General features: G+C 31.5%; 1 protein-coding gene across 2 annotated transcripts in view; it reads right to left on the bottom strand.

Moving 5' to 3' along the window:
* Positions 1-309: 309 nt before the first annotated feature.
* Positions 310-27,958, bottom strand: part of LOC111632947 (liprin-beta-1-like) — a 49,845-nt gene continuing 22,196 nt past the window's right edge. Inside the window, exons 3-4 of one of the 2 annotated variants that reach the window (XM_023377467.1) lie at positions 26,193-26,437; positions 310-1,071 (exon numbers count right to left, since the gene is read on the bottom strand). In XM_023377467.1, the coding sequence (XP_023233235.1) occupies positions 1,036-1,071; positions 26,193-26,437 (281 nt within the window). In that variant the 3' untranslated portion in view covers positions 310-1,035. Of the gene's footprint in view, positions 1,072-24,517; positions 24,696-26,192; positions 26,438-27,958 lie in introns of those variants that run through there. The other variant, XM_023377466.1, reaches the window with a different exon arrangement.

Here is a 27,958-nt window from a genome sequence, read left to right as displayed (position 1 = left end):
GTTAGTTTAGAAACATTAACAAGCACAGCAACTGAGTGGTAAGATGGGGCTCCTCGTCAGTCATAAATATAAGGCTCCATAAAAAAACCATATAAATACTTTAATTCGTATCGTGATTTTTATATGGAATGTCAAATTTTGGGCCCTTCCGAATCATGCGCCCGAGACAAATGCTGGAGTCCGAACATATAAATTTATTAAATAAATATTAAAAATAAACTAGCAACGAGTTGCTCAACTTTCCCGGCAAAAGTTAAAATTTTGGTGGAGCCATCTGTTATCATATTTTTAAAAACTTTTTCTATTTTTAACTATTGTAAAACGGCAAAAACCTTAATTTTCAGGGTAGGGATGAGTTTTATAAAAAAAAATTGTAAATGATAACAACGAGTAAAATCGTCATTAAGTCCGATCCTACTGGAGATAAACACGACCCCCATTATCTCCTCACCGCCTCGATCTTTAATCGCCAAAATTTAATAGTATCAATCCCCCTCATAAACTTCCATGCGAAATTTCAGAAATTTTCGACAAAAAGCACAGGAGTTATTAAGCTTCAGGGGTGAACAAAATCGTGCCCCCCACACATTAAGTTAACGTGGATACATACAGAAATTCCCTCAGATAATTTTGCATTTATCGACGTTTCAATGTGTCCCGAGTTCAAAAATATAAAAATCTTGGGGTGGGTCATTTTTGATCGATTGCCATACTTTCCCTCTGTTATATATAACAGCCAGGAAAGTAATAAAACTTATGATATCCAACAGAAAATAAGCAGCTAATCTTCTACAACAGCTTTTTAAAAAATACTTTTTAATAGAAAAATTAATAATTTTTTATCTTTATTTCTCAATGTACTGTACAGTACATAACACAAACTCGTCAAAACATTTGAATTATTTTAGATAAAAGTTAATATAAAATTCCGAGGATTGAACCAACGACCAACTGCCAGCGTGGAGTGGCCATGTGGAGTTTTCCGGGTTTTATTCACGTTACTAACACCTAAATTGAGGTCATTTTCTTGTAATGTCATCCCCTTCGGCATATCGCCCCTGTACCGCGTTGCTGTAAATAAATAAAATAAACAAAATTTTTACTAACAGAAAATGAATCCAGTGGCCTGGCCTTGGTCGTTGCAAATGAAATGGTCTTTTCTTTTTTTTTATGTTAAACTTGTAAACTTTTTTTCAAGTGAACGTTGCTGTATGTTTGCAATTGGAAGAGCACACATATAATACGTGAATTTTAAAATGTAATCTTATTTATATTGTGAGTTTCACGTGTTTAAGAAAACTTTTTCTGACGGCATGGAAAGAAAAGGAAATTGAATATTATTTTATGAGTACTGTATAAGCAGGGACATAATGCAGCAGAAGCAATCCGAATTTCTAATAAAAACTTTTGATGAAGGTTCTGTGAGTGAGCAGACGATCAGGCATTGGTTCAAAAAAATTTCATTCCGGGAATACAAATCTCAAAAATCAGGATTGAAGAATATCACCTGATTGTCCGGGAAATCGCGAAATGGTTGAACATACTGGACATTAATCAGACATTTCTCAACATCTAAACACATTAGGGAAAATCGACAAACGGGTACCACAAGAACTCGGCGAGAGAAATAAGGAGCATCATTTGGGGGTCTGCACTTCTTTAATTATTCGTCACAAAACTGAAAGTATTCAAATGAAATTCTTCCCCATCCACTTTATTCTCCAGACTTTTTGCCGACAGACTACCACTTGTTTTTTTTTGTTTATTTGTTTGTTTGTTTGTTTTTGGACAGTTTTTTTGGCAAGGGAAGTCTTCGAGGAAGAAAACAGAATTAAAAGTAACCTTTAATGACTTTTAAACTTCTCATTATCGTGATTTCTATCAAATTGGCGTTAATGCATTTCTATTGCATTGGGAAATGTATATTAATGTCGGTGGAGACAATTTTGTTTGAATGTGTGTAAGTTTAAAATTAAATGAATAATGGTTCAAAATCAGAAGTAAAATATGTACATTATGTTACATATGTAATTTGAACAGTAAAAATCTGCCATTTCATTTACAACAACCTAATAATTTATTGATATATTGATTGGAATGAAAATCAGCTTATAAAACAGTTCATTACAGTTAAATAATAATAATATATACATTATTCATTCAGTTAATTATTGTAGTGGAGATCCGGGATCGAATCCGGGCGGGTAGAAAAACCCCGAAAAATTTTCGGAGAGGTGGCTCCTTTCCTCAACCACCTAGCCGCCCCCACTGTGGCCTGGCTGAACCCATAATAGGCTTGCTTAAAAAAGCTCTGATGGTGCCCACAAAGCAGAGAGTTTTAAAAAATGTTTAAATGGCAGCCCAATATCTTACACATTTCACAATACTGTATTTATTGATAACAACATATTGTTTTATGATATTCTTAGTCAGTTTAATCTTTACATTTCATATACAGAAAACGATCTCAGATTCTCATAAAACTCCTAACACGTTCTACGAACATAATTATTACAAATGATCCATTATATATTAATGAATATAGTATATCACATTGCTAGTCTTCTAGTATCAACAACTCCTACATATAATTATAATTCTAACACAATTATAAAGCACAGTTTTCAACGTCTCTCTAAATATGTTTAAATATTATAAAACGACATTTAAAAATAAGAAATACTGTATGTAGAATTTCTCTTGCTAAAACTTAAATCAGTTTGTATTTATATACACGTTAACGGGAGAAAATCTATCTAAAAATTAAATTTTAAGTAAAATTAAAGAAAGGTTCCCATTATTAATAACTTTGATAACTTTATTTAAAAACGGAGAAAATTTCTGAGTGCAAAAAGGAACTTATGAGAAAGGAAGCTTCCCTGCAGAACAAATTGGACTTATTGCAGGGAAGCCATCTAAACGAAACTACAAACAGTGAATGTCACGCTATTTCAGGTGTGGCCAAACTTTGTCACATAGGAGCCGTAAACATCGTATCATAAATACATGATATCGTTCATAAACTTATATACTGTAAACTATATACTATTAACCTATATAAGTAATTTTAAATACGTATTAATTAAAAATATACTTAAGTGTTTTAGAAGATCATATTATGTGATTAAAAAAAACCGCCTAAATAAATGTAAGTGTATAGTTTATATTCAAAACATTTATAAACATTTGGATACATATAAACAAAAATGTTCTTATATTCTTATTTAAAACCTCATTTAAATTAATTACATTGAATATTTTAATATATATATATGTACAGTACATAATTTAAAGACAATTAAAAAAAGCAATTTTGAATATTCAAACACAAATAACTTACACAATAACCTAAATACGACATAATTAGTTCAATCGTATTTAATAAATCACATTATTTTGTGAAAATTAGAGTCTATTATTCATTAATTGTTTACACTTTCAAATGTGTACACTACAGTACCTGTAATTCATCTAGAATGACATAATAGTATTTCAAATAGGCAGTGCGTTATAGCTTCATGGGGCCTAAGCAAATTTGAATTGGGGATCACATGTACAGTGTTGACTTCAGACATTTTTCTTTGGGGAACCCCTCAGTATCCTCGTTTGATTTTGAACACGACTTCCAGTGTGTTCAGTAATTGAACCACATTGTCAATCTAGGGCAGGGGAGAAGCTTTTTCTATGTAAGGACCATATTTGAAACTTTCGAACTGACATAAAAGAAAAAAAATGCGGATAAATTACAAATATTTATTCATATATTCATAAATTAACATAGGTATACTGTACTTGATGTGTCTGCTGGAATTGATGCGAATGAAATATATCAGTATATTTGGCTATTTGTCATCGAGCTTATAACGGTTATAACTAGCTTTTATTGTACAAAACCGCGTTCGAACCTCAAGGTCAGTCCAGCATTGAAAGTAATGCGAAGTTGAAACCTTCTCATATGTGGTTTTTGTATTTATTACCGTCCAGTCTAAGTCTGAATTGTTTTTAAAATATTAATAATTTTCTAGTTCAAACATTTTTAATTTCAATTTTGGAAATTAATAGTAACATTTATTATTAAACAGAAATTCTAACTTCGATATTTAAAATTAAAAAGTCTATTTCCGTAAAATTTCAAATAGTTAACGTACTATTTTCTATAATTCGGATAAACCACAGTAAATTAATAGTACTATATGATTTGCAAAAAAAACCAAAAAATTAAATGCAACTATACAAAGCGTTCGTAAAACTTTACAGATCTATATGAAGTGTACAGTGAATTCAGGTTAAATTACTATAGTGCTTACAATTAGAGTTGGCCCTTGAATTGGTTTATTTTTGCGTCTTTAAGGGGTGATAGAATTGTTTACGAATGCACATATACTACCTTAGGCTTCATTTAATATTGAAAAGGATTCAAGCGCGTATGGACAGTCTACGAAAGTACTGTACATGTACATTCGTAAACAATTCTATCACCCCTTACAGACGCAAAAATGAACAATCCAAGGGCCAACTCTAGTTGCGTCGAATATATATAAGCGGGCTCTTAGTATTTAGTACGATTACAGACGACTGGATGTCAGTACAGTAGAACCTCTATTATCCGGACTAATTGGGGATGAAGGTAGTCCGGATAAGGATAAATCCGGATAATCAAAACAAATACTTTAATTTGTCTTTTAATGATAATACAACACGTTTTATTTTGTATGGTGCATATCGGTAATATTAAAAGTAAATACTGTATTTAAACCGTACAAATCAGCAAATTCGTAAAATTTTTGTTCATTTTGAACAATCCGGATAATCGAAAATCCGGATATTGGAGGTCCGGATAATGGAGGTTCTACTGTATTTTAAATTTTTATTTATATAGCGTTATATTGTTTTGTAATATTTTGTACGACGCGGGCCGCAGATTGCCCATCCCTAATCTAAGGTCATCAGATTTGTCGCCAGATTTAAATTTCGATATTCTTACTACAATGCTGAGTTCATAAAAGTTTCGTTTGGGGCTCCCTGTTGGTGTATGCCCCAGGCAATTGCCCATTTTGCCACAGGATAACGCATCACTGAAAATAGGAAATGAAAGACACTGCATCAAAGTAGCACTGTAACGGTGCAATATTAAATCAGCAATTAGCGCCACTGATTATTCATTTCAGTTTTATTCTTTTTGCGATGGCAGAAACATTTATATTAATTTCGCTGATATAATTATAAAATTTTGAATGAAATTTTCGTTTCATTTAAAAATTTTTCATTTATTTTGATGATTAGACTATCCGTTCGTTTCGTTTGATAGTGCCACATCTACGATCGTTTTTATGTTGGTTTGTTTGTTTAGTTCTGGCAACGCAACACTTGGGCGATCTGCCTAGGGGATGCCTTCCGGGAGTCTTTTAAAGGGAAACTGGCCCTATTTAAGCGTTAGACGTAGAGAAAATCCGGAAAACTCCAAATGGCAAACCGTCCGAGCGAAGCTCGAACCCATGACCGAACTCCCAGTGTTCAGGGTACGAAGACCGCTTGTCCACCGGTGGGCCTCTTTTTATGTTGGTTCTGCGCAAGTTCGAGTCACATTGAGAGAAAATAGTAAGTGTAAACAGAATCTTTTGTAATAAAAATATCGTACAATTTATTATTATTATTATTATATGTCAAATTAAGTAATATTCTGCTCCTAATTATTTCGGTATTATATTAGATAATAAGCAATGTAACAGTGTAGTTTTAATTATCTAAAACAGGGGTGTCCAACCCACGGCCCGCGGGCCGCATGCGGCCCAAGGCAAGTTCCAATGCGGTAAACAGACAAATTTATTTTATTTTATTTTATTTATTTATTTCAACGGCATAAACTAAAGTAAAAGAAGTTTCACCAAAGCCGTAAACCTTTATATATATTTTATTTTTGAGTGGAAAGGAAATATTTTCAAATACTTGGAAATGTGTGAATGACGAAGGAATACTAAATAAAGCTAAAGTTGAGACTCAAAGAATTATAGACCCAAATCAAAGACCCAAATAAAAAGTAGTGAGAAAGGTTAAATAGACTCTGTTATGCAAATATGGACCCTTAATTTCCCAACCTTCCTCACTTCTTTATCTTTTGTCCTTTCTCCGAATTTGGGTCTATAATCCTTTGAGTCCCAACTCCAACTTTATTTAGTATTCCTTCCAGCGTTGCATGATTTGGCTACTTTGCACCAAAGTTGGCTGCCCTTTTTTTAGTTTGGCGTAAAAAATATCCTTTGTCGCATTGGCTACTTTTTGGACTGCATATTATTTATAAATATATTAGTCATAAATATATTAGTCGAATAAAAATGTGCTTTAAAATGGTGTTTTGTCATTTTTTATTAATTAAAGACCCAAATAAAACAAATATTTGTGTTTTTCAAATAAATTTTTGTTTGTCTCCTTTATAATAAATGAATTTATCTACTTCTAAGTAAAAATTGAAAGTGTCTGTAAAAGTAATTTTTTAAAATACCCTTTTTCGTGATAAAGATTTAATACTTATTACTATAATCTAGACATGTTAATCCTTAAATATACTTGTATATTTAAGGATTGGGCCACAAGTATATATAATATACTAGTGGCCCAAAACTCCATGACATCTTCCAATGTGGCCCAGAAAAACAAAAAGATTGGACACCCCTGATCTAAATAAAGCATCTTAATTATCATTTTGTTTATAAATAAAGCATACAAATGAATTGATAAATAATAAAGTACTGTTTTTATTTAATAAAAATTAAATTTCATGCATTCTTTAAAAAATTCAGCAGAATTGGGTTACTTTCCAGGCAAAATAATGTAAAATTTTGTATGAAGTTTGATATTGTTACGATATTTTATTAAAATAAACTTTTATGTTATTAATTATTATAAAATGTCAAAAAGCTTAATTTTGAGAGTACAGATGAGTTTTATTTTTAAAAAATTATAAATGCTAATAACGAGTAAAATCTTCATTAAGTCCTACTCCACGTAAACCTCCTCTATCTCCTCATCCCCTCGACCTTTAACCACCAAAATTTAATAGCATCAATCCACCTAAAACACAAACCTCCCTGCAAAATTTCAGAAATTTTCGACAAAAAGCATAGGAGTTATTAAGCTTCAAACAGGGTGAACAAAATCGGGCCCCTCACACACAGAAAAGCCCCTAATTTTTTGCATTTCTCGATGTTTCAAAGTCCCGAGTCCAAAAAATGTAAAAATCTTGGAGAGTCATTTTTTGACCGATCGCCATACTTTTCCACTATCATATATCATATAACGGCCAGAAAAGTAAAAACTATTCACCGAACTTTATAATTTTAAAAAAATTCACTAGAAAACATTTCCAGTTACTTTTACTAAAGGATATTCCATCTCCCAGCCTTCATTAACCTTTCATAATTGAAATACGTGCAGCCCGCTTCTCTTCAAAATAAAACTGCAATGCGGTCTGTGAACTCCCCCAAAAATTGCCGACTTCGGTTTTAAATAATGGTTCTGAAAACCAATAATTCTCATCTTTTGGATATTGAAATATCATAATGAAGACCCCTCAAGTTAAACTGTACTTGGAATTATTTAAAAGCAATATATTATATCTTAACGAACACTTAGTGATATATATCTTATACAAGGTATGAACCAAACTTTTGGCGCAAGCATTTTTAAACAAGATACAGATATTTTTAAGATATATTTATATATATACAAGATATTTTTAAACTCTTTCCATCAGACCATATCCAACGTTAGTTCCTTCCGCAGTGATACATTTCTGCTACTTGTGGCAGAAATGTATCACTGCGGAAGAACATCACAAAAGCCAGTTTTGTGATGTCTGTAGGCGTTTTGTCGTTGCAGTTTCTACATTCTGCTGGTCGTTCCTGGTTAATGTGTGCATTTCTTTTAGCCCGCCGTTGGTCGTGTGGATAAAACCACCGAACACTGTCAGTCGGTCGTGGGTTCACGCCCCACCAACGGGCTCTCCACGTAGAATTTTTCGAGTTTTCTCCGTGTCTAAGGTCTAAATAGGACCAGTTTCCCATAAAAAGTCCTCCCGTGAAGTATCCCCTCTTGGCAGATCGCCCAAGTGTTGCGTTGCCTTATTCCATTAATCCATCCTTTCCGTCCTGTTGACACTAAGAAGGACTTTTATCCATACTCATCGTGGATTCGGCCAAGTCCACAATGAAGGAGACTGGACCCGACCGCCCGTGAAAAATTCCTAGTTTTTTCGACCACCCGCATTCGATCCTGGGTACGCCAGAGCGGTAGGCTGACGCCTTAATCGCATCGGCCATCCAGCCTTCGTTAATGAATGCCCGACGAAGAAAGGCATAACAATGCTTCCTCTACTTCCTTGATCTTGTCCACAAACTTGTATCTGTACCTAAAATAAAAATGAAGTCAAAGAGTTGCAGGTTCCAATCGGAAATAGAAGTGGTAGCTGCAGCGATGAGATCCCATAAAGACACCACAAAAAATAGCTTCCAGGTGCTTCTAACTGGAAGCTATTTTAAAAATAGCTGATTTGACAAGTGGTATGGACGTTCGGTTCATTTTAACTTTACCACGTATATACTGCTTATTAGGTAAAAAATAAAAACAAACAAAACTCGAATACCAATTCTAAATATATTATAGTTAAGAATCAAGCACTTACAAGAAATTTAGAAATTATTTCAGTTTAAATTACTTCATCCTTGTAAATAAATAAATGAATAATCCTTGAATGACTCAAATTCTAAAAACGTTGATTCCTCCTACGTAAGAAAGATCACTCTTTTTTATTTGTTAATATAAGCAATATTATTTGTGTAAGCAATTATACAATCAATTTTTAAAATAATCACACTAATTAACACTGTAAAAAATGAATACTGACTCCAAAAGCCAAATTTGAAAACTAAAAATTAGGCAAGAAAATTAAAACATAGTCTATTGCAATAATGATAAATTCGTTAGATTTATACAATACAATACTTAAAAGTAATAATAAAAATCACAAGTGAATTTTTCCTGTTATAAAATTCTAAAAAATTCCGATTATATCGTGAAGATTTTAGTTTAAAAAATTCTCATCTAAAACTATTTTTTAACATATTGAGAACTCTCTTGTTCAGAAAATTGCACCCTTTTATATCAATTCTCAGAAATTTTCTCTCCAATTTTTTCATTATTCTCCAACGTCTACTGAACAATCCATTAACAACAGAATTAGTAAATATGGGAATTTTTTACTGATTTTCTCTACTGTTAAATTATTCCATATAATTTACAAATCATTTAAAATATCTATTTCAACATTTATTATAACAGCTGCTTATACAGTATTAGAAGTGGCCGAGTGGACTCCGTCTCCGCTTAATAGTGGTGACCAGACCCTAAACACCAGAGTTCGATCGGGGGTTCGCGCCTCACTCGGACGAGCTGGCAGAGGGAGTTTTTCCGGGTTTTCCTCCTTGCCAATGACGCCTGAATAGGGGCCAGCTTCCCCCAAAGTCCTCTCGGAAGGCTTTCTGTCTCCCTTTCTCGTGGGGGTCGTCTTCGATAAGACCGCCTCTTCGGTCGCTGTGCGATCGACCCCACTGTTTCTTCCGGAGTGAAAAGCGATGAGCTGCAACACTCCTCTATCAAAAAGGATGAAATGAAGTGAATACAGTATTAGAATATTTAGGAGAATCCTTTTATGTTTTTTTATTTGTTTCCTAATCCTTCGGAAACTACAAGAACAACCTAGGAATGCAACTTAGTTTCTGACCATATACAGGATGGTTATAATTAAACTTCTACTTAAGTTGTCTGAAGCGGGATCTAATGAAGCTAGCAAGAAAATTTGGTGAATATATCCTCCAGAACATGCAGGAGAAAACTTTGCTATTAGTTTCAATTTTGGCCATCGGAGAAGTGTTCGGAAGAGGCATTTGTATAAAAAATAGCGCCTCTTCCAAACATTTATTAACACCATTAATTGGAGAAGAGAATAAGAATAATTTTTCCATGCACAGTAGCAATTTACACGATTTTGAACATTTTTTTAATACAAATTCTTGATAATGAATAAATCTTATTTTAAACGGTGATTTAATGTCTATGCATTATATATAAATATGCAAAAAACTGACTGTTGTTTCAAGAAATTAAGCAATTGCAATGATTGATATTTACAGGTTACATAGTGTATATATACAGTATTTTAACGTATTTTATAGTTAATTTTCACTTATCTTAAAAAAAATTCTCGTGCAAGGCAGCAATTTTCTTAAGTAGGATTGGATTGAATTGGTGATGTAAGGCAATGCAATACATGGGTGATCTGCTCATGGAGTGCCACCCTGGGAATTCTACCGGTATAGATAAGTGGCCCCTATTTAGGGTATTAGTAGGTTATCAGACGTCCTTTATTTCAACTAAAATGTCCTTGCCGCAATTTGTCTTTTATCTTCATTTTTCAATGCATTATGCAATGGCAGTGGTGGATTTATGCACAGACGAATTCCTGTCCGCTTATATCGATTCATATCCTTCCCTATACAGAGCTACGGTTTATCATTAAATATTTTAAAATTCTAAATTAAATTAAAATGTAGAAATATTGATAGTCAATACTGACATTATAATTTTTAAGTCTATATACGTATATATAAACTGAAATAAAAGTAAAATTGAATAGTATGTCTTTAACTAAACTAATATTCAATTTTACTTTTTTTGGAGTGGGACAGGGTTAAGTGAAAGTTGGAAAGAGATAGATAGCACTTGTCATTTTTAAGCATCCTTTGGTCGTAGAAATCTGGCAACCTAGGTGTTAGACACGTGGAGAAAACCCGAAAAACTCCACGTGGTTAGCCAGTTGGGCAAGCGCGAACCCGCAATCAACTTCCACTGTTCAGTGGTATAACCCACTGGGTCACTGACCAATTTAAAAAAAAAATATGTTAATTATAAAAATACTCTCTTAATTTTATCTAAATAGAATACATGGAAAGACTTACGATGATATCTATGACTACTTACACACTAGCAAACGTGACCCTCTAAATTATAATACATTTTTATGAAATAATTATTCATTAATAAAGCAACAAAATGAATTTTACCACGCCACTGTTTACATTTATAACGTATTTCTCGAAAAAAGATTACCTTTTTTACCACCGAAATTAAGTTCTTCCGCAAAATTTCGCAGTTAGCGATTTCATTTTGCACATTATTGAAAGATCCGATCCACAGAAGAGACATTGAGGTCACACGATCAAAATTAAATTATCTGTGAGAATCTGGACGACTGTCGAATCCGAATTTTGCACGCAGTAAGTTTCTTTCTGTATAAAGAATGTGGCATATTGCACAACTGTCTGAAAGACTGAAAGGAAGGGGAGAAAGAGTTGTGGTTTTTAATGTATACAAAACATTTGTGTGAAGCCAAATTTTTTTAAACAGCTGACTGTTCTCAATGGTGATAAATTTAGTTAACATATAAATTTATTTTTTTAACGAATAAGATAAGTTTATCGTGTACTTACACGACAAACAGAACGTACTAAATAATAAAAAGCTGAAGATAAGAACAAATAGGATTTTATTTTGAGTAAATGGATTTATTATCTATTTGAAAAAAAATCAATTCTACTTTTTAGACATTCTTTGCAGACACACAGACATATATATATAGGCCTATATATTAGGTAAATGAATTCTCAAATTCTACATTAAAAAAGACNTACATATATATAGATAGATAGATAGATATAGAAGGCCTACCAGATGTTCCGTCGAGGAAGAGCAACAGTTAGAAGTGGGGCCATACCAATGACAGGGATGATGATTGCAGAACGGCCACTGTCCCCAGACATAACATTCACCCGGTAGACTACCCCGATGGTTACGACGTGGGCATGGTGACCTTTTACGATCGCTGCCACTACTGACCGATCTCGGACTAGGGCTTCGTCGATTCTGTCGTCTTATGGGGCTGGGAGGAGGTGGTGGTGGCTTCCCGGGATAATACGATCCTGTTATTTGTTCGGTAGTTTCTCGTGGTCCCGCCACGCACCACATCCCGTCTCCTTGTGTGTCGTCGAACCAAGAAAAAGACGAGGTGCTCTCGCTACTTTCGGAGTCGGCGCCGTCCATACTCAGCCGCTCGCTTAAACGTTTCACCACGTTGTTGATGTTAGCGGGATTCCTAGGCGGCGGCTGAGGAGCACTCACGTTGATACACCACGCCGTTTCCTCCGACGACATCTCTCGCTGATTAGATCGGCCCTACACTAAAGCTAAACTCTTAACTCCGTCAAGACACCGATCTATATCCTCTGGTGACGAATTTCGCTCTGGAAAACGGGCTTGGATCTTGCGACAAATCACCACCTGTGAATGGTCCAGTCATGTGATGGACACAGTCCTCGTGACGTCAGAACTTTCATTACCAAAACAAAGAATTTTTATAATAAAATATGTAAAAAAAACTTAAAATATTGCTCAAATTTAAGCTTAAATAAGAATAATTCGAGTGTAAAAATAAAGCAGATCATACGAAAAAAAGTAACTAATATCGCTTGTAATAATAATAATTTAGTTAATTTAATTTATCTCAATCGAAGAATTAGAAGTACGAAACATAAATAGTGATCCTGTAGCACAGTTAACCTTTGACATAACAAATTATAGAATATTTCACTTATAAAACTGCATGCGCATGCTGTCTTTATAAGGCAAAAATGAGAAATTTTTTAAGCTCTTCTGACATGCAGTTTAATCGAAAATATTAAACTAAATTCTCTCAGTTTAATTTTAAGTATAAAACAAGTTAAATAAAATTAATAAAATTAATTTTATTACATATTTTAATCACAATTTAATTAAATTATAATCGTTAAGTCGTGGAAGATATTTCCGCTTCATTTCTCGATTACTATGTTATATCATATTAAGATATAATTTTGTAAGGATGTTAGAAAGTGAACTGATTTAAACATAATATTTTATTTATGAAGATTTACGGTATTTAAACAATATCATAAATCAATTATTATATATAATGCAGTGCAGTTTTATTACTTTTTCGCTTCTAAAAATGCAGTTAGTGTATGATATTCAAAGCATGCCACACTGTTCGATATCATGAAATTTAATGTTTATTTATGGAGTAATATTAATGAAATATTCTAAGACATAATCCTTATTGAAGGTCATACAAAGCTAAATTTTTCAAAGTATTTTAGAAATTTATTATAATCATTATATATAAAGTTTTTACTGAAGAAATAATGACATGTGATATTAAAAGAACAATAAAAAAAAATTATTTCATGTGTGTGATTCAGCACATTTTTGAATTGTTTGTGTTCTGATGGGATAACTGAATTTTTTTATTAAAATAAATATTTTATTATTTTATGTTTTATTATTTTGGCGTTTAAATAAAATATAAAAATAAATACTGTAGTTGTATGTATGTGCAATACAATACACATGCATGTATTAAAATAAGTTATTTTTTCGATTTAATTTTTTTATATTAAAATATTAATTTAAAATATTGTTATAAATATAAATAAATATTTTAGTCATTGTTCTTTGACAGATGATAATTATTTATTTATTTAAAAAAATTGTTAAAAATAAAAATTAAAATATTCGAATCAAAAAATGAGTTTAAAAAGTATGTAAAGCTTCTGAATTATTAGACAAATTTTAGAAAATCAAAATAAATTAACGTAAAAAAATTTATTTTGATTTTGAAGATCTCATTTTATATAAATAAACATTATGTTTGTGAACAGCAATTATGTTTATTTAATATATTAATTAATTGAACGATCAAATCGGAAAAATACTTCCAAACATCCATTACTAGTCTTTTTCTTTCATATTTTAATGGGAGAAAAGTTCTAGAAATAGCGTACCGGAACACGTGACATTACACACCGAGTTAGAAAAGGAAAAACTCCCCTTCTACGTATAGTAAGAGGAGGAGATAAAGAAAAACGTCTTCTTTGGGTCACTGACACATTATATATAGTCCCTTTACTCCAATAATAGTGACATTCCCGTGGCCTCTTTGCAAGATTCACGTGTCGAAAAACATTAAAGGACGGTTTCGTTTTACTCGCCATCAAAATAACAATAATGGATTTCTAAATCCTCAAACTTAATGGAAAATCTTAAATATGCGAGATTTAATGCAATGAGCAACATCCGCAACTTCCATTGAAAACGTTTCTTAACATTATTTTGGCAAAATCATCAAGAAATTACGTCTGAGCCTGGAGAATTTTGATTTTTCTTTAAGTAAACTTTCAAATTTGTAAACTTATAAACAAACGAGTATCTTACGTGAATATTAAAAATATGAGATGAGGAATTACTTGATAATTCATCAATCTCTCCCATAGAGAAAGCCGACAAGACAGAAACAAGAGAAGGCTGACAGAGTGACCTTATTCCGGATTTAATGTCATTCTAAGATTAGTTAGTAGAGTGACAGCGGTAATGTCAAAATACCCAAATTCCTATCATACAAAATCACCTAACTACATAGAATAAGAAAGTCACTTGATAGGCAATACATCTGTTGTGGAATATATCAAAGTATACATATATATATATAGATAGATAGATATAGAAGGCCTACCAGATGTTCCGTCGAGGAAGAGCAACAGTTAGAAGTGGGGCCATACCAATGACAGGGATGATGATTGCAGAACGGCCACTGTCCCCAGACATAACATTCACCCGGTAGACTACCCCGATGGTTACGACGTGGGCATGGTGACCTTTTACGATCGCTGCCACTACTGACCGATCTCGGACTAGGGCTTCGTCGATTCTGTCGTCTTATGGGGCTGGGAGGAGGTGGTGGTGGCTTCCCGGGATAATACGATCCTGTTATTTGTTCGGTAGTTTCTCGTGGTCCCGCCACGCACCACATCCCGTCTCCTTGTGTGTCGTCGAACCAAGAAAAAGACGAGGTGCTCTCACTACTTTCGGAGTCGGCGCCGTCCATACTCAGCCGCTCGCTTAAACGTTTCACCACGTTGTTGATGTTAGCGGGATTCCTAGGCGGCGGCTGAGGAGCACTCACGTTGATACACCACGCCGTTTCCTCCGACGACATCTCTCGCTGATTAGATCGGCCCTACACTAAAGCTAAACTCTTAACTCCGTCAAGACACCGATCTATATCCTCTGGTGACGAATTTCGCTCTGGAAAACGGGCTTGGATCTTGCGACAAATCACCACCTGTGAATGGTCCAGTCATGTGATGGACACAGTCCTCGTGACGTCAGAACTTTCTCCACTTAATATAAAACTTTGTTTTTTTTTAACGAGATAATTACGTAAATATTCTTAAAACTTCTGTATTTAAAATATTATTTTAATTAGCTAATACTTGATTATTATTATAAATTTATTTTCTAACTCCTACGCTCGTGAGTATATTAAAAATGATAATTTATTACGCTAAGTATGTTCTAATTAAATTTTAACTATGGTCAACTCTAAATTATGTGCGCTTATATTATTTAAACTTTTAAACTTATGAAAATTAAATAAATTCTAAAATATCGACGGCAAATATGAGATGACGAAATTTATAAACGTAAAAAAGTTGTTTTTAAATCACTTAAAACATTTAGTAATTTACGAAATATATTTTTAAATAATTTCGAAGCTTAATATTCAATATAGAATATATAACACAGCACATACAACATACATATTCAGTAGCTGAAACGACTGCATATCAAATAACAAGCAGAAAAAAACGGTAAGAAAATCTAGGATAGGACTATGAGGGGGTTTATAATAGTAATTCTCGACAAATCATCCCCGTTTCTCACACGTTTCCGCATTAATTTGTTCTGCTATTATATTTATCCTGTATCAGATTTTTCTACATTTCTAGAAACTAAAAAACTTCACGTAATAAATAAATATATATCCATTTTTAATAAAATTGCCCCCCAAAAAAATAAAAATAAAATATTTTGTTTCTAAGTTTTATAAACTGTTTTAACATAAAATTTCATTTAAAAACTACTACTAAACGCATTAAGCTTACAGAAATAATTACGAAATGTTAATAGAGCATTTCAATTTAGTGGTTGAGTTGCAAAGGCGCTTACGAAATTGAGAATTACAATCACTCTACCTCTACGCATGACAGATTAAAATTGATATTAAAGTATTGGAGTGATATGAAATTCCAAGTGTTTATCATGACTATAGAATTCTGTAGATGAGAATATTTGGTATTATATATAAATTCATAAATCCGATTAGACATCCGTTAGACAAGCTAACAGACAAATTCTTTTAATAAGGAAGTTCAATGACATCACTCCCTATTATCCCACTAACCAACCGAATAATATCATTATTTTAAAATATTCATTTACAAGTTCAATTTAAAAATAAAAACATCATTTAAATATTTGTATCTGATTTTATTGTATTATACCAAATAATTTTTAGCTTTAAAATTCATTAAAATTTTCAATAGATACAGAAAAATTTGTTTTAGAAATCATATTCCAAGAGAAGTTCTAAATATATTCAATTATATACGTTTGCATTTAATTCTTTTTTTACTTTTAATAGAGAAATTAGGCATCTTATGTCCCAATTTTTATAAAAACAATGCAATATATTAAGCAGAATCCTGTATGAATATCAATATGTAGAAATAAAAATTATTTGTTCCTTAAATGCTTTTTAAAAAATGCAACCTATATAGTAAATCATTTGTATATTAATTTCTTACCATACATATAAAAATCTAATCTACGACAATATTTAAAACAATATACAGTACATTATTCTATAACATTGTTATACATTATATATACAAAATTATTATTAAAATATAAACATGTATGCATATATTCAATCCTTCAAGAACAAATCAAAAATTAAAAAGATGTATTCTTGTAGAAATAGATTTTCCATTTTGAACTCTCTCTCTCTTCCTAATAAATTTACATTTCTGCAACATTTGAATATTAAATCCTGTCAACAATCATTGCTGACAGGATTTAATATTCAAATGTTGCATATCCAACTGAACATTTTGCAATGTAATAAATTAATTTGTGCATTGTTAAGCTGGAGGTTTTGCAGGGCTCAGGAAAAAGTTATCAGTGGGGTTCCAAAATATTTACAAAAACATTTGTTTATCTAATTTTCTTAAAAATTTGAAAGAGCAGGGTCTTAGTCTGGGGTCCATAAAATCAACGTCTTAGCCAGTCCTTGTAAAGAACTGCGTCAATCAGATGAAAATTGACAATCCTTCCCTATAGACAAATAAACATAGTTTGTTTGTATTACCTGAAATAATTATATTCCTGTTTAAAAAATGTTTTTTAAAATAATTTTGTTTGTCACAGATAGTTATTATATAAAGCTTTAAATGTAAATAAATATAGAAAAATAATTAACTTGTTCAAATATGTCTAATTAGATTATTAAAATATATTAAAATAAATCAATAATAATCATAAATTAATAAATTTCTTCTTTAGTCAAATGCATTAGAATGAATCAATACCTTTGTAAATTTTAGAAAATTTGCTTACAAATTATAAAATAAATTTGATTTATAAGATATTATAAACTTTAAAATTAATTCACAAATCATATTATAAAATTAAAAATATAAAAATAATCTTTTTCAACTCAAACCAATCACTTGTTTACTTATATGAATCTTCATTTCATGCACAGACCAAAAACTTATACAGATATTGATCTAACATTTGACCAAATAATAAAAAGGCCTCTTAAAAATATTTCAGTGTGATACTACTAGAGTATTTAAATAAACAGATTATATATGACATAACAAAACTCTGTGCCAATATTTTAGGAGTAGATTCTAAGATCAAAAAATAAGCTTACAATCCTATATAAACATTTTTCAAATTCCACTTTGGTTTTGCTATCTGGCCTTCCAAAAATCATATCAAAACCAATCTTAAACCTCCCATTGATAGGATACCACTGCTTTCCATTTTGAGTTATTAGCAAATACAAAGTGAAGCTTTATTTTAAGTGTTAAAGATTGTTTTTTTGAATATGAAAAAATTGAATTTCTTTTAATACAAGTATTGAGTTTTAATTATGTCTGCTCCTATGAAGGATATTTTGAGTAGTTTTTGTAAATTTGTAAAATTCAAAGTAAATTTACATTTAAAAACTTTTGCTTTCCAACTATTTATTTTTATTGTAACGTGGATGGATACTACAAAATTTTAAAGTGGTCAAGGCTTTGTTTACATTTATTATAGTAGGTTCTTACTTGAGCAACATTTATTTACCTGATCTATTGACAGCTTAAAAAAAAATACAAAACTACTTTAAAAAGTTGAAGTAAAAGTTCCTCTCTGTCCTCTGTCTCCTCAGCAGATTTCTTCAGTAAGCAGGGCCCAAGATGTTCAAAACATACTGTAGGAAATATTCCTCCAAACTCAACTCATTTTAGTATATACAGTTTATTTACAGCAAATATACAGTTTATAATGGCATCACAATGTACAGAGTGAAACATAAATGCTCAAGGATAGACTGGAATAATTGGGAATTTGGATGTCTTCTCAATAATTTCTGGATAAGCACTGTCTGCATTTTTCATCCAATCTCAATCACACCTGTACCTGAGCATTCTTTCTGGAGGAGTGTAACTTCTCTCTCTATTCTCAGTGGGCTTACCAAGTATCTGAGATCTAAGTACTATCAGCTCTGAACTTTACCCACCACACCTTTTTCTCCAATCTTCACCCCCAATTTAAATGTTTTTTGAGAGCCAACTTCTGATCAATCAGAAAGACAGTAACATATGAAGCTTTCTGTTATGTCTGTGCTGACCTGAATGTGGGTGGTTATCCTCCCTCTTGTTTACTTGTTTAATTGTTGTTTTCATGCCATTGTAAATGGTTTTATGACAAGATCACACCCGGGTCTAATTTAACAAACCACAAGATTGATTTGCTTTTCTCTTCTCTCCCAAATTAATATTTTACTGTTGACAACTCTAGTGTTAGTACTTTAGCAGGAAATTTGAAATATGTCTTTTCTCTGGTAGGCCAGATCTTGAAAACAAAACACAATTTGAAAAATGTTTGTACAGGATTTTAAGCTTATTTTTTACTCTAGAATCTATCTCTAAAATATTAGCACAGAGCTTCATTACACTCTGTATCTAATACAGAGTATCCCAAGAAGTTACTGTGCATTGGAAACGATTTAAGTTTTAATAAAAGTGAAGTTTTACATAAGATACTGCCGCTTCTCCTACAGCAAATGCTAGAAATGTCCCTCATAAGTGAGGTCTGGACACCTAGCAGCCCAGATTCCATGGGAAATTATGCAATCAGTAAAGAAGTCTTCCAAACAACTGTAGTAAAATATCCAGAATATCAGTGAGCAAGCAGTAACAATATCTATCACAAAGTGGAAATACAGGACATACAACTTAAAAGTGCTGTATGCAATGCCATACATATAACTAGTGTTGCCATCTTTTCAAAAATCGCTGACCCGGATGGCAGGTCAGGTTTGTTCAAACAGAAGTTCCTGACACATGCGCAATTTTACAATGCAAAGAATAACGTGCATGCCGGTTCTAAATCAGTTATAGTTAGGGACTAAGGACTTACATAGGAGTAACGTAAGTAACCCTAAATTAAGAAAGAACAGGTACAGATGACTTAGCTCTATTGGATATTGGAGATGTGTATGATCATACATGCAAAAAAATTGACAGATTGCGCACCACATGTCGGCATAAACAGACTAACATGGCAGAATTGCAGATGAGTTTCAGTGAGTGTGAGTTCTTTTGCTGTTAAAATAGTGTAAATTTATAAAAATATTTGCAAGAACTTTGTTTCATCGTAATTTCACAATTTCTACGAAATTCCTGGACAAAATTAATAGTTCACCCTAACAGTGAGTCAATTCCCAGACTGTCCGGGTGAAAACCAGACAGGTGGTAACACTACATATAACTTTTTAATGTTGTTACAAATTTTCAACTGTTCTATTTCATTTCTCTGTAAGAAGTCTGCTCCTTCTCAAAACATTCTGTTAGCAAGTCAATGAGGTCAAAGTAGCTTTATTACATTACTGTATTACTTTATTACATCAGTGTATCCAACATTGAGTATTAAAATACTTTCCAAGGATACATAGAAATCATATTGTAATAGCTAACAAATGTAATTTCAAATTAGCAGTTTTCTCAATTTAAAAGTATTTAGGAAATTCAAAAGTTTCAAGGCACAGGTCATGACATCTGCTAACTTTAGTTTCAAGTCTATAGACTTTACAGTATTTTATATACAATGAACTATAAAACATCCAGATTTGGTCATCAAAAAATGAATACTCTTTCAATAGTAACTTCATTGTTAATGCTCTTTCAGAAAATCATCAATGCAAGGCTAACATTCATTCAGAATTTTTTAATTTTGAAATTATGATTAGTGTATTTTTTGTTTAAAGTGATCCTGTAAATTATAGTTTGAATCTTTGTAAATATTCCTGTATTCCTTATAAAATACTAGCTTGAACTTAGAATACCTGAACTTGACTTGCAGTGTATTTGGAATTTACAGTACAGTGATACCCCGAACTTACGCGATAGGTGGGACCGAGCAATAACTGCGTAAGTCAAATTCGCGTAAGTCGGGGTATAATTTCGCAATTTGTGTAAAATCCAAGTTGGAGGTATGTAAGCTAATAAATGTTCTCGTTAATCTTATCTCATCTTTTGATTTATTCATGGTTACAAGAAATCACCACATAGAGTCTCTCAAGTCTCCGTAGATATAAAATACACAGAAATAAATAACACAAAATAAATTGTAGCTATGCATCTTCCGCACGACACGTCCGAACATGTAAGCTGAACAATAGTGTGGGGGGGGTGAGTAATCAAGAGTTGCCTGGCACTCAAACAAAAGACGATTCGACGAGATTTGAAAATCGCGTAACTCCGGGTTCGCGTAAGTCGAGGTATTACTGTACTTAAAATTCTAATTCACAAGTATGTTTAAAAGTTCAAATATGTTTCAGTAAAACAATTAGATTGACCTAACAAATTTTCTATTTGAATGCCAAAACCTACGAGACAGACAGAAGGAAAGAAATCGTGCTGTTGCAACCCACATATGAAGGAATATACAGGGGAGTACAAAGGTATACAATTATGAAAAAAGAAAACAGGCACAATACTCATTGCATTTATTATACAAACAAACAAATGTTGCACATACATGTAATAATAAGCACAGCCTTAATCCCTCAGGTACTCAAACTGCTTGCTGTCGTTATTCACACACTCCTCTAATCGAGAGCAGACACTCATGCACTCTCTGGAACAAAGGTCACCTATATAAATCTTTGATATAGGTTTAGATAGGTTTAGAAAGGTAAAGATATGATTAATTAATGACAGCAAAAATATCAAAAATAAGACAAACTAATTTAATCATTTTCAGAGCATTTGTGTAGATAATAGAAGGTAATAGAAAAATGGTAAGACTACTTTCTGTCAATGACAGAAAACCTGCGAGACATGGAAAAACAAAATAGTCCCATCAATATCCAGCTTTTGTAAGTTTCACTGCAAATTAATAATAATAAAAATAAATAATTATGAAAGAACTGTTGAAAACTATTTAATAACATTCTTTAATTATTTTCAATTTATGAATATTTAGGAATACATGAAATTATAATTTTTCTTTAGCTCTAAATAATTTTTTTGTAATTTAAAACAATTCTTTGTAAAAATATTTGAGAGGGTGGAACAGCCATTAGACATTGTATTAGATACCAAATACAATTTCAATAATATAATAATTTAATGAACAAAGAATCCATTACTATAAACTGTTAAGGAGCAAAGTAGTTACATAAATGCAACTATTCTAAAAACAAAACTTATTCACTAAAGACATTCAACCACAAATCATTGAACTATAGTAATTTATGTAATAAAATTAAGGAATCATAATAGATAAAGGATCAGGGGCCATATTCTGGTCACTGTCTCTCGTCTCTCGCAAGCCGGTCGCTGATTGGCTAATAATTTGGATTAGCCAATCAGCGACCGGCTTGCGAGAGACGAGAGACCAGAGAAAGTGACCAGAATACGGCTCCAGCCATTGTCATTGATGTTTCAGGAATACTATATTAAAAAATACATACCTCAATTTAAATAATACTTATACAGGTATTCAGCACTATTTCTCAATTGAGCACAACAGTATGCAGACCATTAAATTTTTCTTGAATTTGAAAAAACAAATTTTGGATCATTTTAAAGCAACACCAGAAACATTCATGCTTTGTAACATTGTTACATGATTTAGTATGCAATCCTATTGTTGTATGTTAGCAATGTTGTTAAAACATGTTATTTGTTGATTGGATAGTCTAACTAAACATGTCTCAAAAACTTAAGGACAGACATTTGTTCATAAAAAACACCTCTAATATAAATCCAGACTGCACAGTGGGGTGTATAATACAATACTCAACTTATTTGAACCTTTAACTGCTGCGTAATACAATTCACAATTAGAAATCAAACATTTTCTTAAATATGACACAGACATATGAAAAGTGGTCAAAAATATTTAAATACAGTGGTGCCTCATATAACATACTTAATCTGTTCCAGGTGCACATCCGTTAAGTGAAAAGTCTGTTATACGAAATGTATTTTCCCAAAGAAATACATGTTAAAACATATAATTCGTTCCACAGCATAAAATAACCGTACTGTACCATAAAAAAATGAAAATGGAGCAGTCACCAATTATGCCAGGTAGTCAGATGTTGTGAGAAGGAGGTGGAGGAACACTTTCTTCACACACTCATACAGATACAGACTTTTTTACACATTACAGCAGATCTCTTTTTATTGTTTTTTAATCAGAGCCAGATTCAGGAGAGGCTATCGGAGCTTGCAGGGTCAACTCCTCTTGTTCCATCCTTTGTTTTTTGGCAGCTGGTTTCTTGAAAAACATGTCCAAGGTGGTCTGTTTCTCTCTCTTCTTCAACACTTGTCGGAAATGACAGGCAAGGGTGTCATTGTAGAGATCATTGATCCTGTTGGCCTCAGCTTTGTTTGGATAATGAGTGTTGGTAAACTGTTGAACATCTCCCCATTTGACAAGGAAGTTTTTGTCAACTTTCACTCCTTCTGATGATTTCTTGCTTTGTTTCAATTGAAATAACCTTTGTTTTTTTAGAAGCCACGATTTGCACAACACTTGAATAAATGTAAATACCCTGCACTGAGGTGATGTACGTAATAAACAAGGGAGCAAGCCGAATCCCAATGGGAGCTCTGTACTTCAGATATACTAATAATATATTCTAATAATACTAATATATTATAAAAATAGCAGATTGTCATTGGCAATGGCAAAAGAGTGGAAATTCACAGAAAGTCCGTTGTTCACCTCACTTAACTACTAAACGAAAAGTCCGTTGTTCACATCCAGTCCATTGCTCAAGTCATGTATTGGCCAAACAGAAAGTCCATTGTTCGCAGCTTCCCTTATTCGAGGCATACGTTATACGAGGCACCACTGTAAATTAAAGTCTTGCTGAAAAGAGTATTTAAGGTGTTATTCAAGCCATTTGTACATGAATAAAAGGAATTGTAGGTGAATACAGACAAATACGGAAAGAACTCTGTGTTAGACTCAAATGATACATCATTTGAGTCTAACACAGGGTAATACACAACAACTTGTAAGATTTTACAAATCAAAGCAATAAAAGTAAGTCTTGGTAAAAAAAAAAATACATACAGCAATTGGATATAGGTGGAGAATGGACAAAGTGCATATCAATACTTAGGCAGAGAAACCTGTCAGCATGGAATATGTTCACCTTGAACTGCAATACAGAACTCTCAGTGTTTTGGCAGCTTGTTACCAAGTGACTTGGGTGTTCATCCTTTAAGTTTTTGACATGTGTATATTTCTATCAATATAAAACTTGAATATAACTATGTTTTAAACAAATTGGTTCTTTCTGAAGCAAATTTTAAATTCAAATCAGCAAAAAATTCAGATGTTTTGATGCAATTATTTATTTGCTGAGTAAGCAGTGGATAGTAAATTCAAGACTTATTTCAAAATTGTATTTTTTTTTGACGACTTTCAGCTAAATACATTTTAAGATGTATCGATATCATATATTAATCCTAAAAACTTTAATATTTATAATATTCATTTTTGTTCAAACTAGTTAATACTAGTTTATCATTTTGAAGCTAGTTGAAACATTAATTGTTGGGTTATAATAATTTTTTACTGTAATAATTTAGTTTGTAAATTCTGAAAGAACAAATGCAAAAATTATACAAATGCTTAATGGAAAAAAAGAAGTAACAATCATCACCACACCATTTTTATTTATTAAAAATACAGTAATTAAATTTTGATATTATATTAAATATTTACATTTGCACATTTCTGAACATATTTCTGAATTATTTCTTACATACTGTTATCTAAATTTACATTTAAAATAGTGGCTATTTAATTGAAAATACCAATAAACTTAAAAAAATTATTGCAAATCTGTCATCTAGAAACTTCACAATCTCACTTAGATCATATCTTGAAAGCATAGTATTAAAGATGTTCAACTATAATAGAAATAACAATTAAAAAAAATATATAAAAACAAACTGTACAAACAACAGATCAAGAAAAATATAGTGAAACCTCCTAGACTGGAATGATTATTAAATGTCAGTAAAAAAGCCAGTGAGTTACAGAACTTTCCCAGCAAGAGTTAAAAATTGTGTGGCATCATCTGTTATGAAATTTTATTAAAAAGTTTTTATACTATTAATAATTATTATAAAAAGGCAGAAAGCTTGATTTTGAAGGTAGAAATGAGTTTCATAAAAACTTGTAAATGATAATAATGAGTAAAATCTTCATTAAGTCCAACCCACTCAAGATATGATACATGACTCCCCTCTATTTCTCCATCCTCTTAACCTTTAGCCATCAAAATTTAATAGCATCAATCCCATAAAATGCAAATCTTCCTGCAAAATTTCAAAAATATTTGACAAAAAGCACAGGAGTTATTAAGCTTCAAGGTGGGAAAACAAAATTATCCCCTCCACACACACATCAAAATATACATACATACAGAAAAACCCAAAATTTTTTTGCATTTCTCAACATTTCAAAGTCCAAAGTCCAAAAATAAAAAATCTTGGGGTCATTTTTTGATTAATCACTATGCTTTCTTTCCCTCTGTTACATATAACAGCTGGGAAAGTAAAAATCTTTCTTAACTTTCAATAATTAATTTTCAACTTCTACAGATAAAAATTTTAACAGAAGTCTAGAAAACTAATTTTTTCCTGACTATAAACTCTCTGTAGTATTTGTTCTAAAAAATAAAATCCTCACATTCATGTATCTAACAGAATTTTTATGCAATTTTTGATTAATTATTTTGTATATAGTCTGTAAATAACACAATAATAAAACTTTTACAAATCAATTTTAACACTATAAAACTTTATGAGATTAGTCTCAAATGATGTATTAATTACATTAATTAAAATATTTATTGGAGGCTCATACTTTTACAATAATTTTTGTTAATAATATTATTAAATGATAAATTAATTAATATTCCATTACTACCAATAAATAAATATTATAATTACTTAGTAAAAAATTAATTTAATTAGTAAATTTTAATAATTAAGATATGAATTTGATTAATAACTAATATTCACTCTTGTAAGATAAATTAGAATCATTATTACTTCATTGGTTTTTCATGGCAGACTATGTAAAGATCTTGTTTGAAATTACATAACATTATTATTTGTATAAAGATAATTTTACATAAAAAAGACAACAAATGTAAAATAAATTTTACTGATGCATAATTTTATTTCTTGTAATTCAAGAAAATTTTTAAAAAATATATAATGGTTTACTTTATTTATATGTTTACATGCTTATAAACTTTAGCCAGTTATTTCAAAATAACAAATAAATTACTTTTGGAATCAAAACAAAAACTTGCAAAATTGAAGAATAAAATTTTTAAATTTATATTAATAATCTTATAGAACTTAATCATTCCTTACGTCTATATAAATTTTTACCTGTTTTGTATATTCAGGAGGTAGTGAATGTTGTAGCCAGCGTAATAAGAAATATCTGGTGTCTGGATCAATTTCTTCTTTCATAGCTCTATTGTCATTAGCATCATTTCCCATATAAATTTCGACAGCATCTCGCAACTCCTTAAGCAAATTATTGACTGTTCTGGAATGATTTTCGTGCAGTTTTGTTCGGAATGTACAAGAGTGATTATCATTTACACCATCATGGAATTCTAATTTGGTTCCTAAAAATATATTAATTAAATATTTCTATTAATGTTTAATATTTAATATTAATATTTCTATTAATGTTTTCTTTATCTATACTAATATTATAAAGAGGTAATGTTTGTAAGTATGTATGTAAGTTTGTTTGCAGCATGTAATCTCCGAAACTACTCATCCGATTTCAAAAATTCTTTCACCAATATTTAGAATGGAACCTCAGGGTGGACATAGGCTGTATATTATTCCGTTAAACATTCATATAAATTAAAATATATAATCTAGGTTAAGGCTTTTATGTCCAACAGATGGCGCTACGAGTACGACGCCCTAAGTTTGCTTTTCTGTGAGGCATTATGCTTTTCTGTGAAAATGAACTAAAGCAGATCATCTTCTATCTATCTATATAAATAAAAATGTAATGTTCGTTTGTTCCTACCAATTTCTTTGAAATTTTGACACAATGCTGCATTCGAATACGCACATGTTTTTATATAATATACGTGTCGAAATTCCCCCCACTGAAGGGAGATGGTTAGGATTAAGGCTTACCGTAAAGAACTCTGCTTCTATTTATACTATTTTAGATGCGGTTTTTTGCGTTTTTCATTGCGTTTTAATAGGGTACGTCAACAGAATGTACACTAAGAAGAAATTTTTCGAAAAATTCCCCCCCACGGGGAAGTGTTATAAATTTATAATAGATACATTTTGAGCCACAACAACACGTGGCGGGGTCTGCTAGTGAGTTCATAAAGAAAATAAATTCAACTTTTAAATTTTCATATAAACATATTCAGCATTCATTTTACAAAATATTAATTTGTATACAAGAATTGATTATTATTAGGAATATAATTAATAAATAATCTTTGTATTAATTAAAAGGTTTACAGTAGTGGTCAAAACTTCTGTACCAGTAATCTGAAAATCAAGCATAATACTTAAAATGCTACCACACTCTGCATCAAAATGATATGAAGACTACAGAATTCGTACCTAGCTTAAAGCTATTCTGATAAAGTTTCATGAAGCATTTATCTATAAGTAGTCATATTCTTATTGTAGTGCAGTATTAATTGATAATCATTATTTTTATTATTATTAATGAATTTCTGCAACTCAGAAGCTTGCTAACAGCATTATTTCCATTATAATGACATATGGCAATTATAGCCTCAATCAATTGCTCTTTTAAATGTGTTTTGTTGATGGATCTTTTATTTTAAAATTCACCCAAAGACTTTCAGTAAGATTAATGTCTGATGACTGCAAAGGCCACTAAAATATTTTTATTTCCTTTCATATAAACCAATATGTTGTCAACTTTAACCAATGACAAGGAGCATTATCATCCTGGAAGATAAAATTTTATAAACCCATGTCTTGTGCAGGTGAAAACATTTGGAATTCCAAAACATCCACATATTCCAAAACATACATTCATTGTACCAGCAACAATTTTCAGACAGTCAACAACCACCGACAAATACAGGATAATGTTGTGTCCTATACCATTACCATCTTTTATCAATCCAGCA

Source organism: Centruroides sculpturatus, unplaced genomic scaffold, assembly GCF_000671375.1.
Source record: "Centruroides sculpturatus isolate CEXI.00-Female unplaced genomic scaffold, Cexi_2.0 scaffold624, whole genome shotgun sequence".
Lineage (NCBI taxonomy): Eukaryota > Metazoa > Arthropoda > Arachnida > Scorpiones > Buthidae > Centruroides > Centruroides sculpturatus.
The sequence above is the reverse complement of the archived record's forward strand: the minus strand, read 5'-3'. Positions and strand labels throughout refer to the sequence as shown.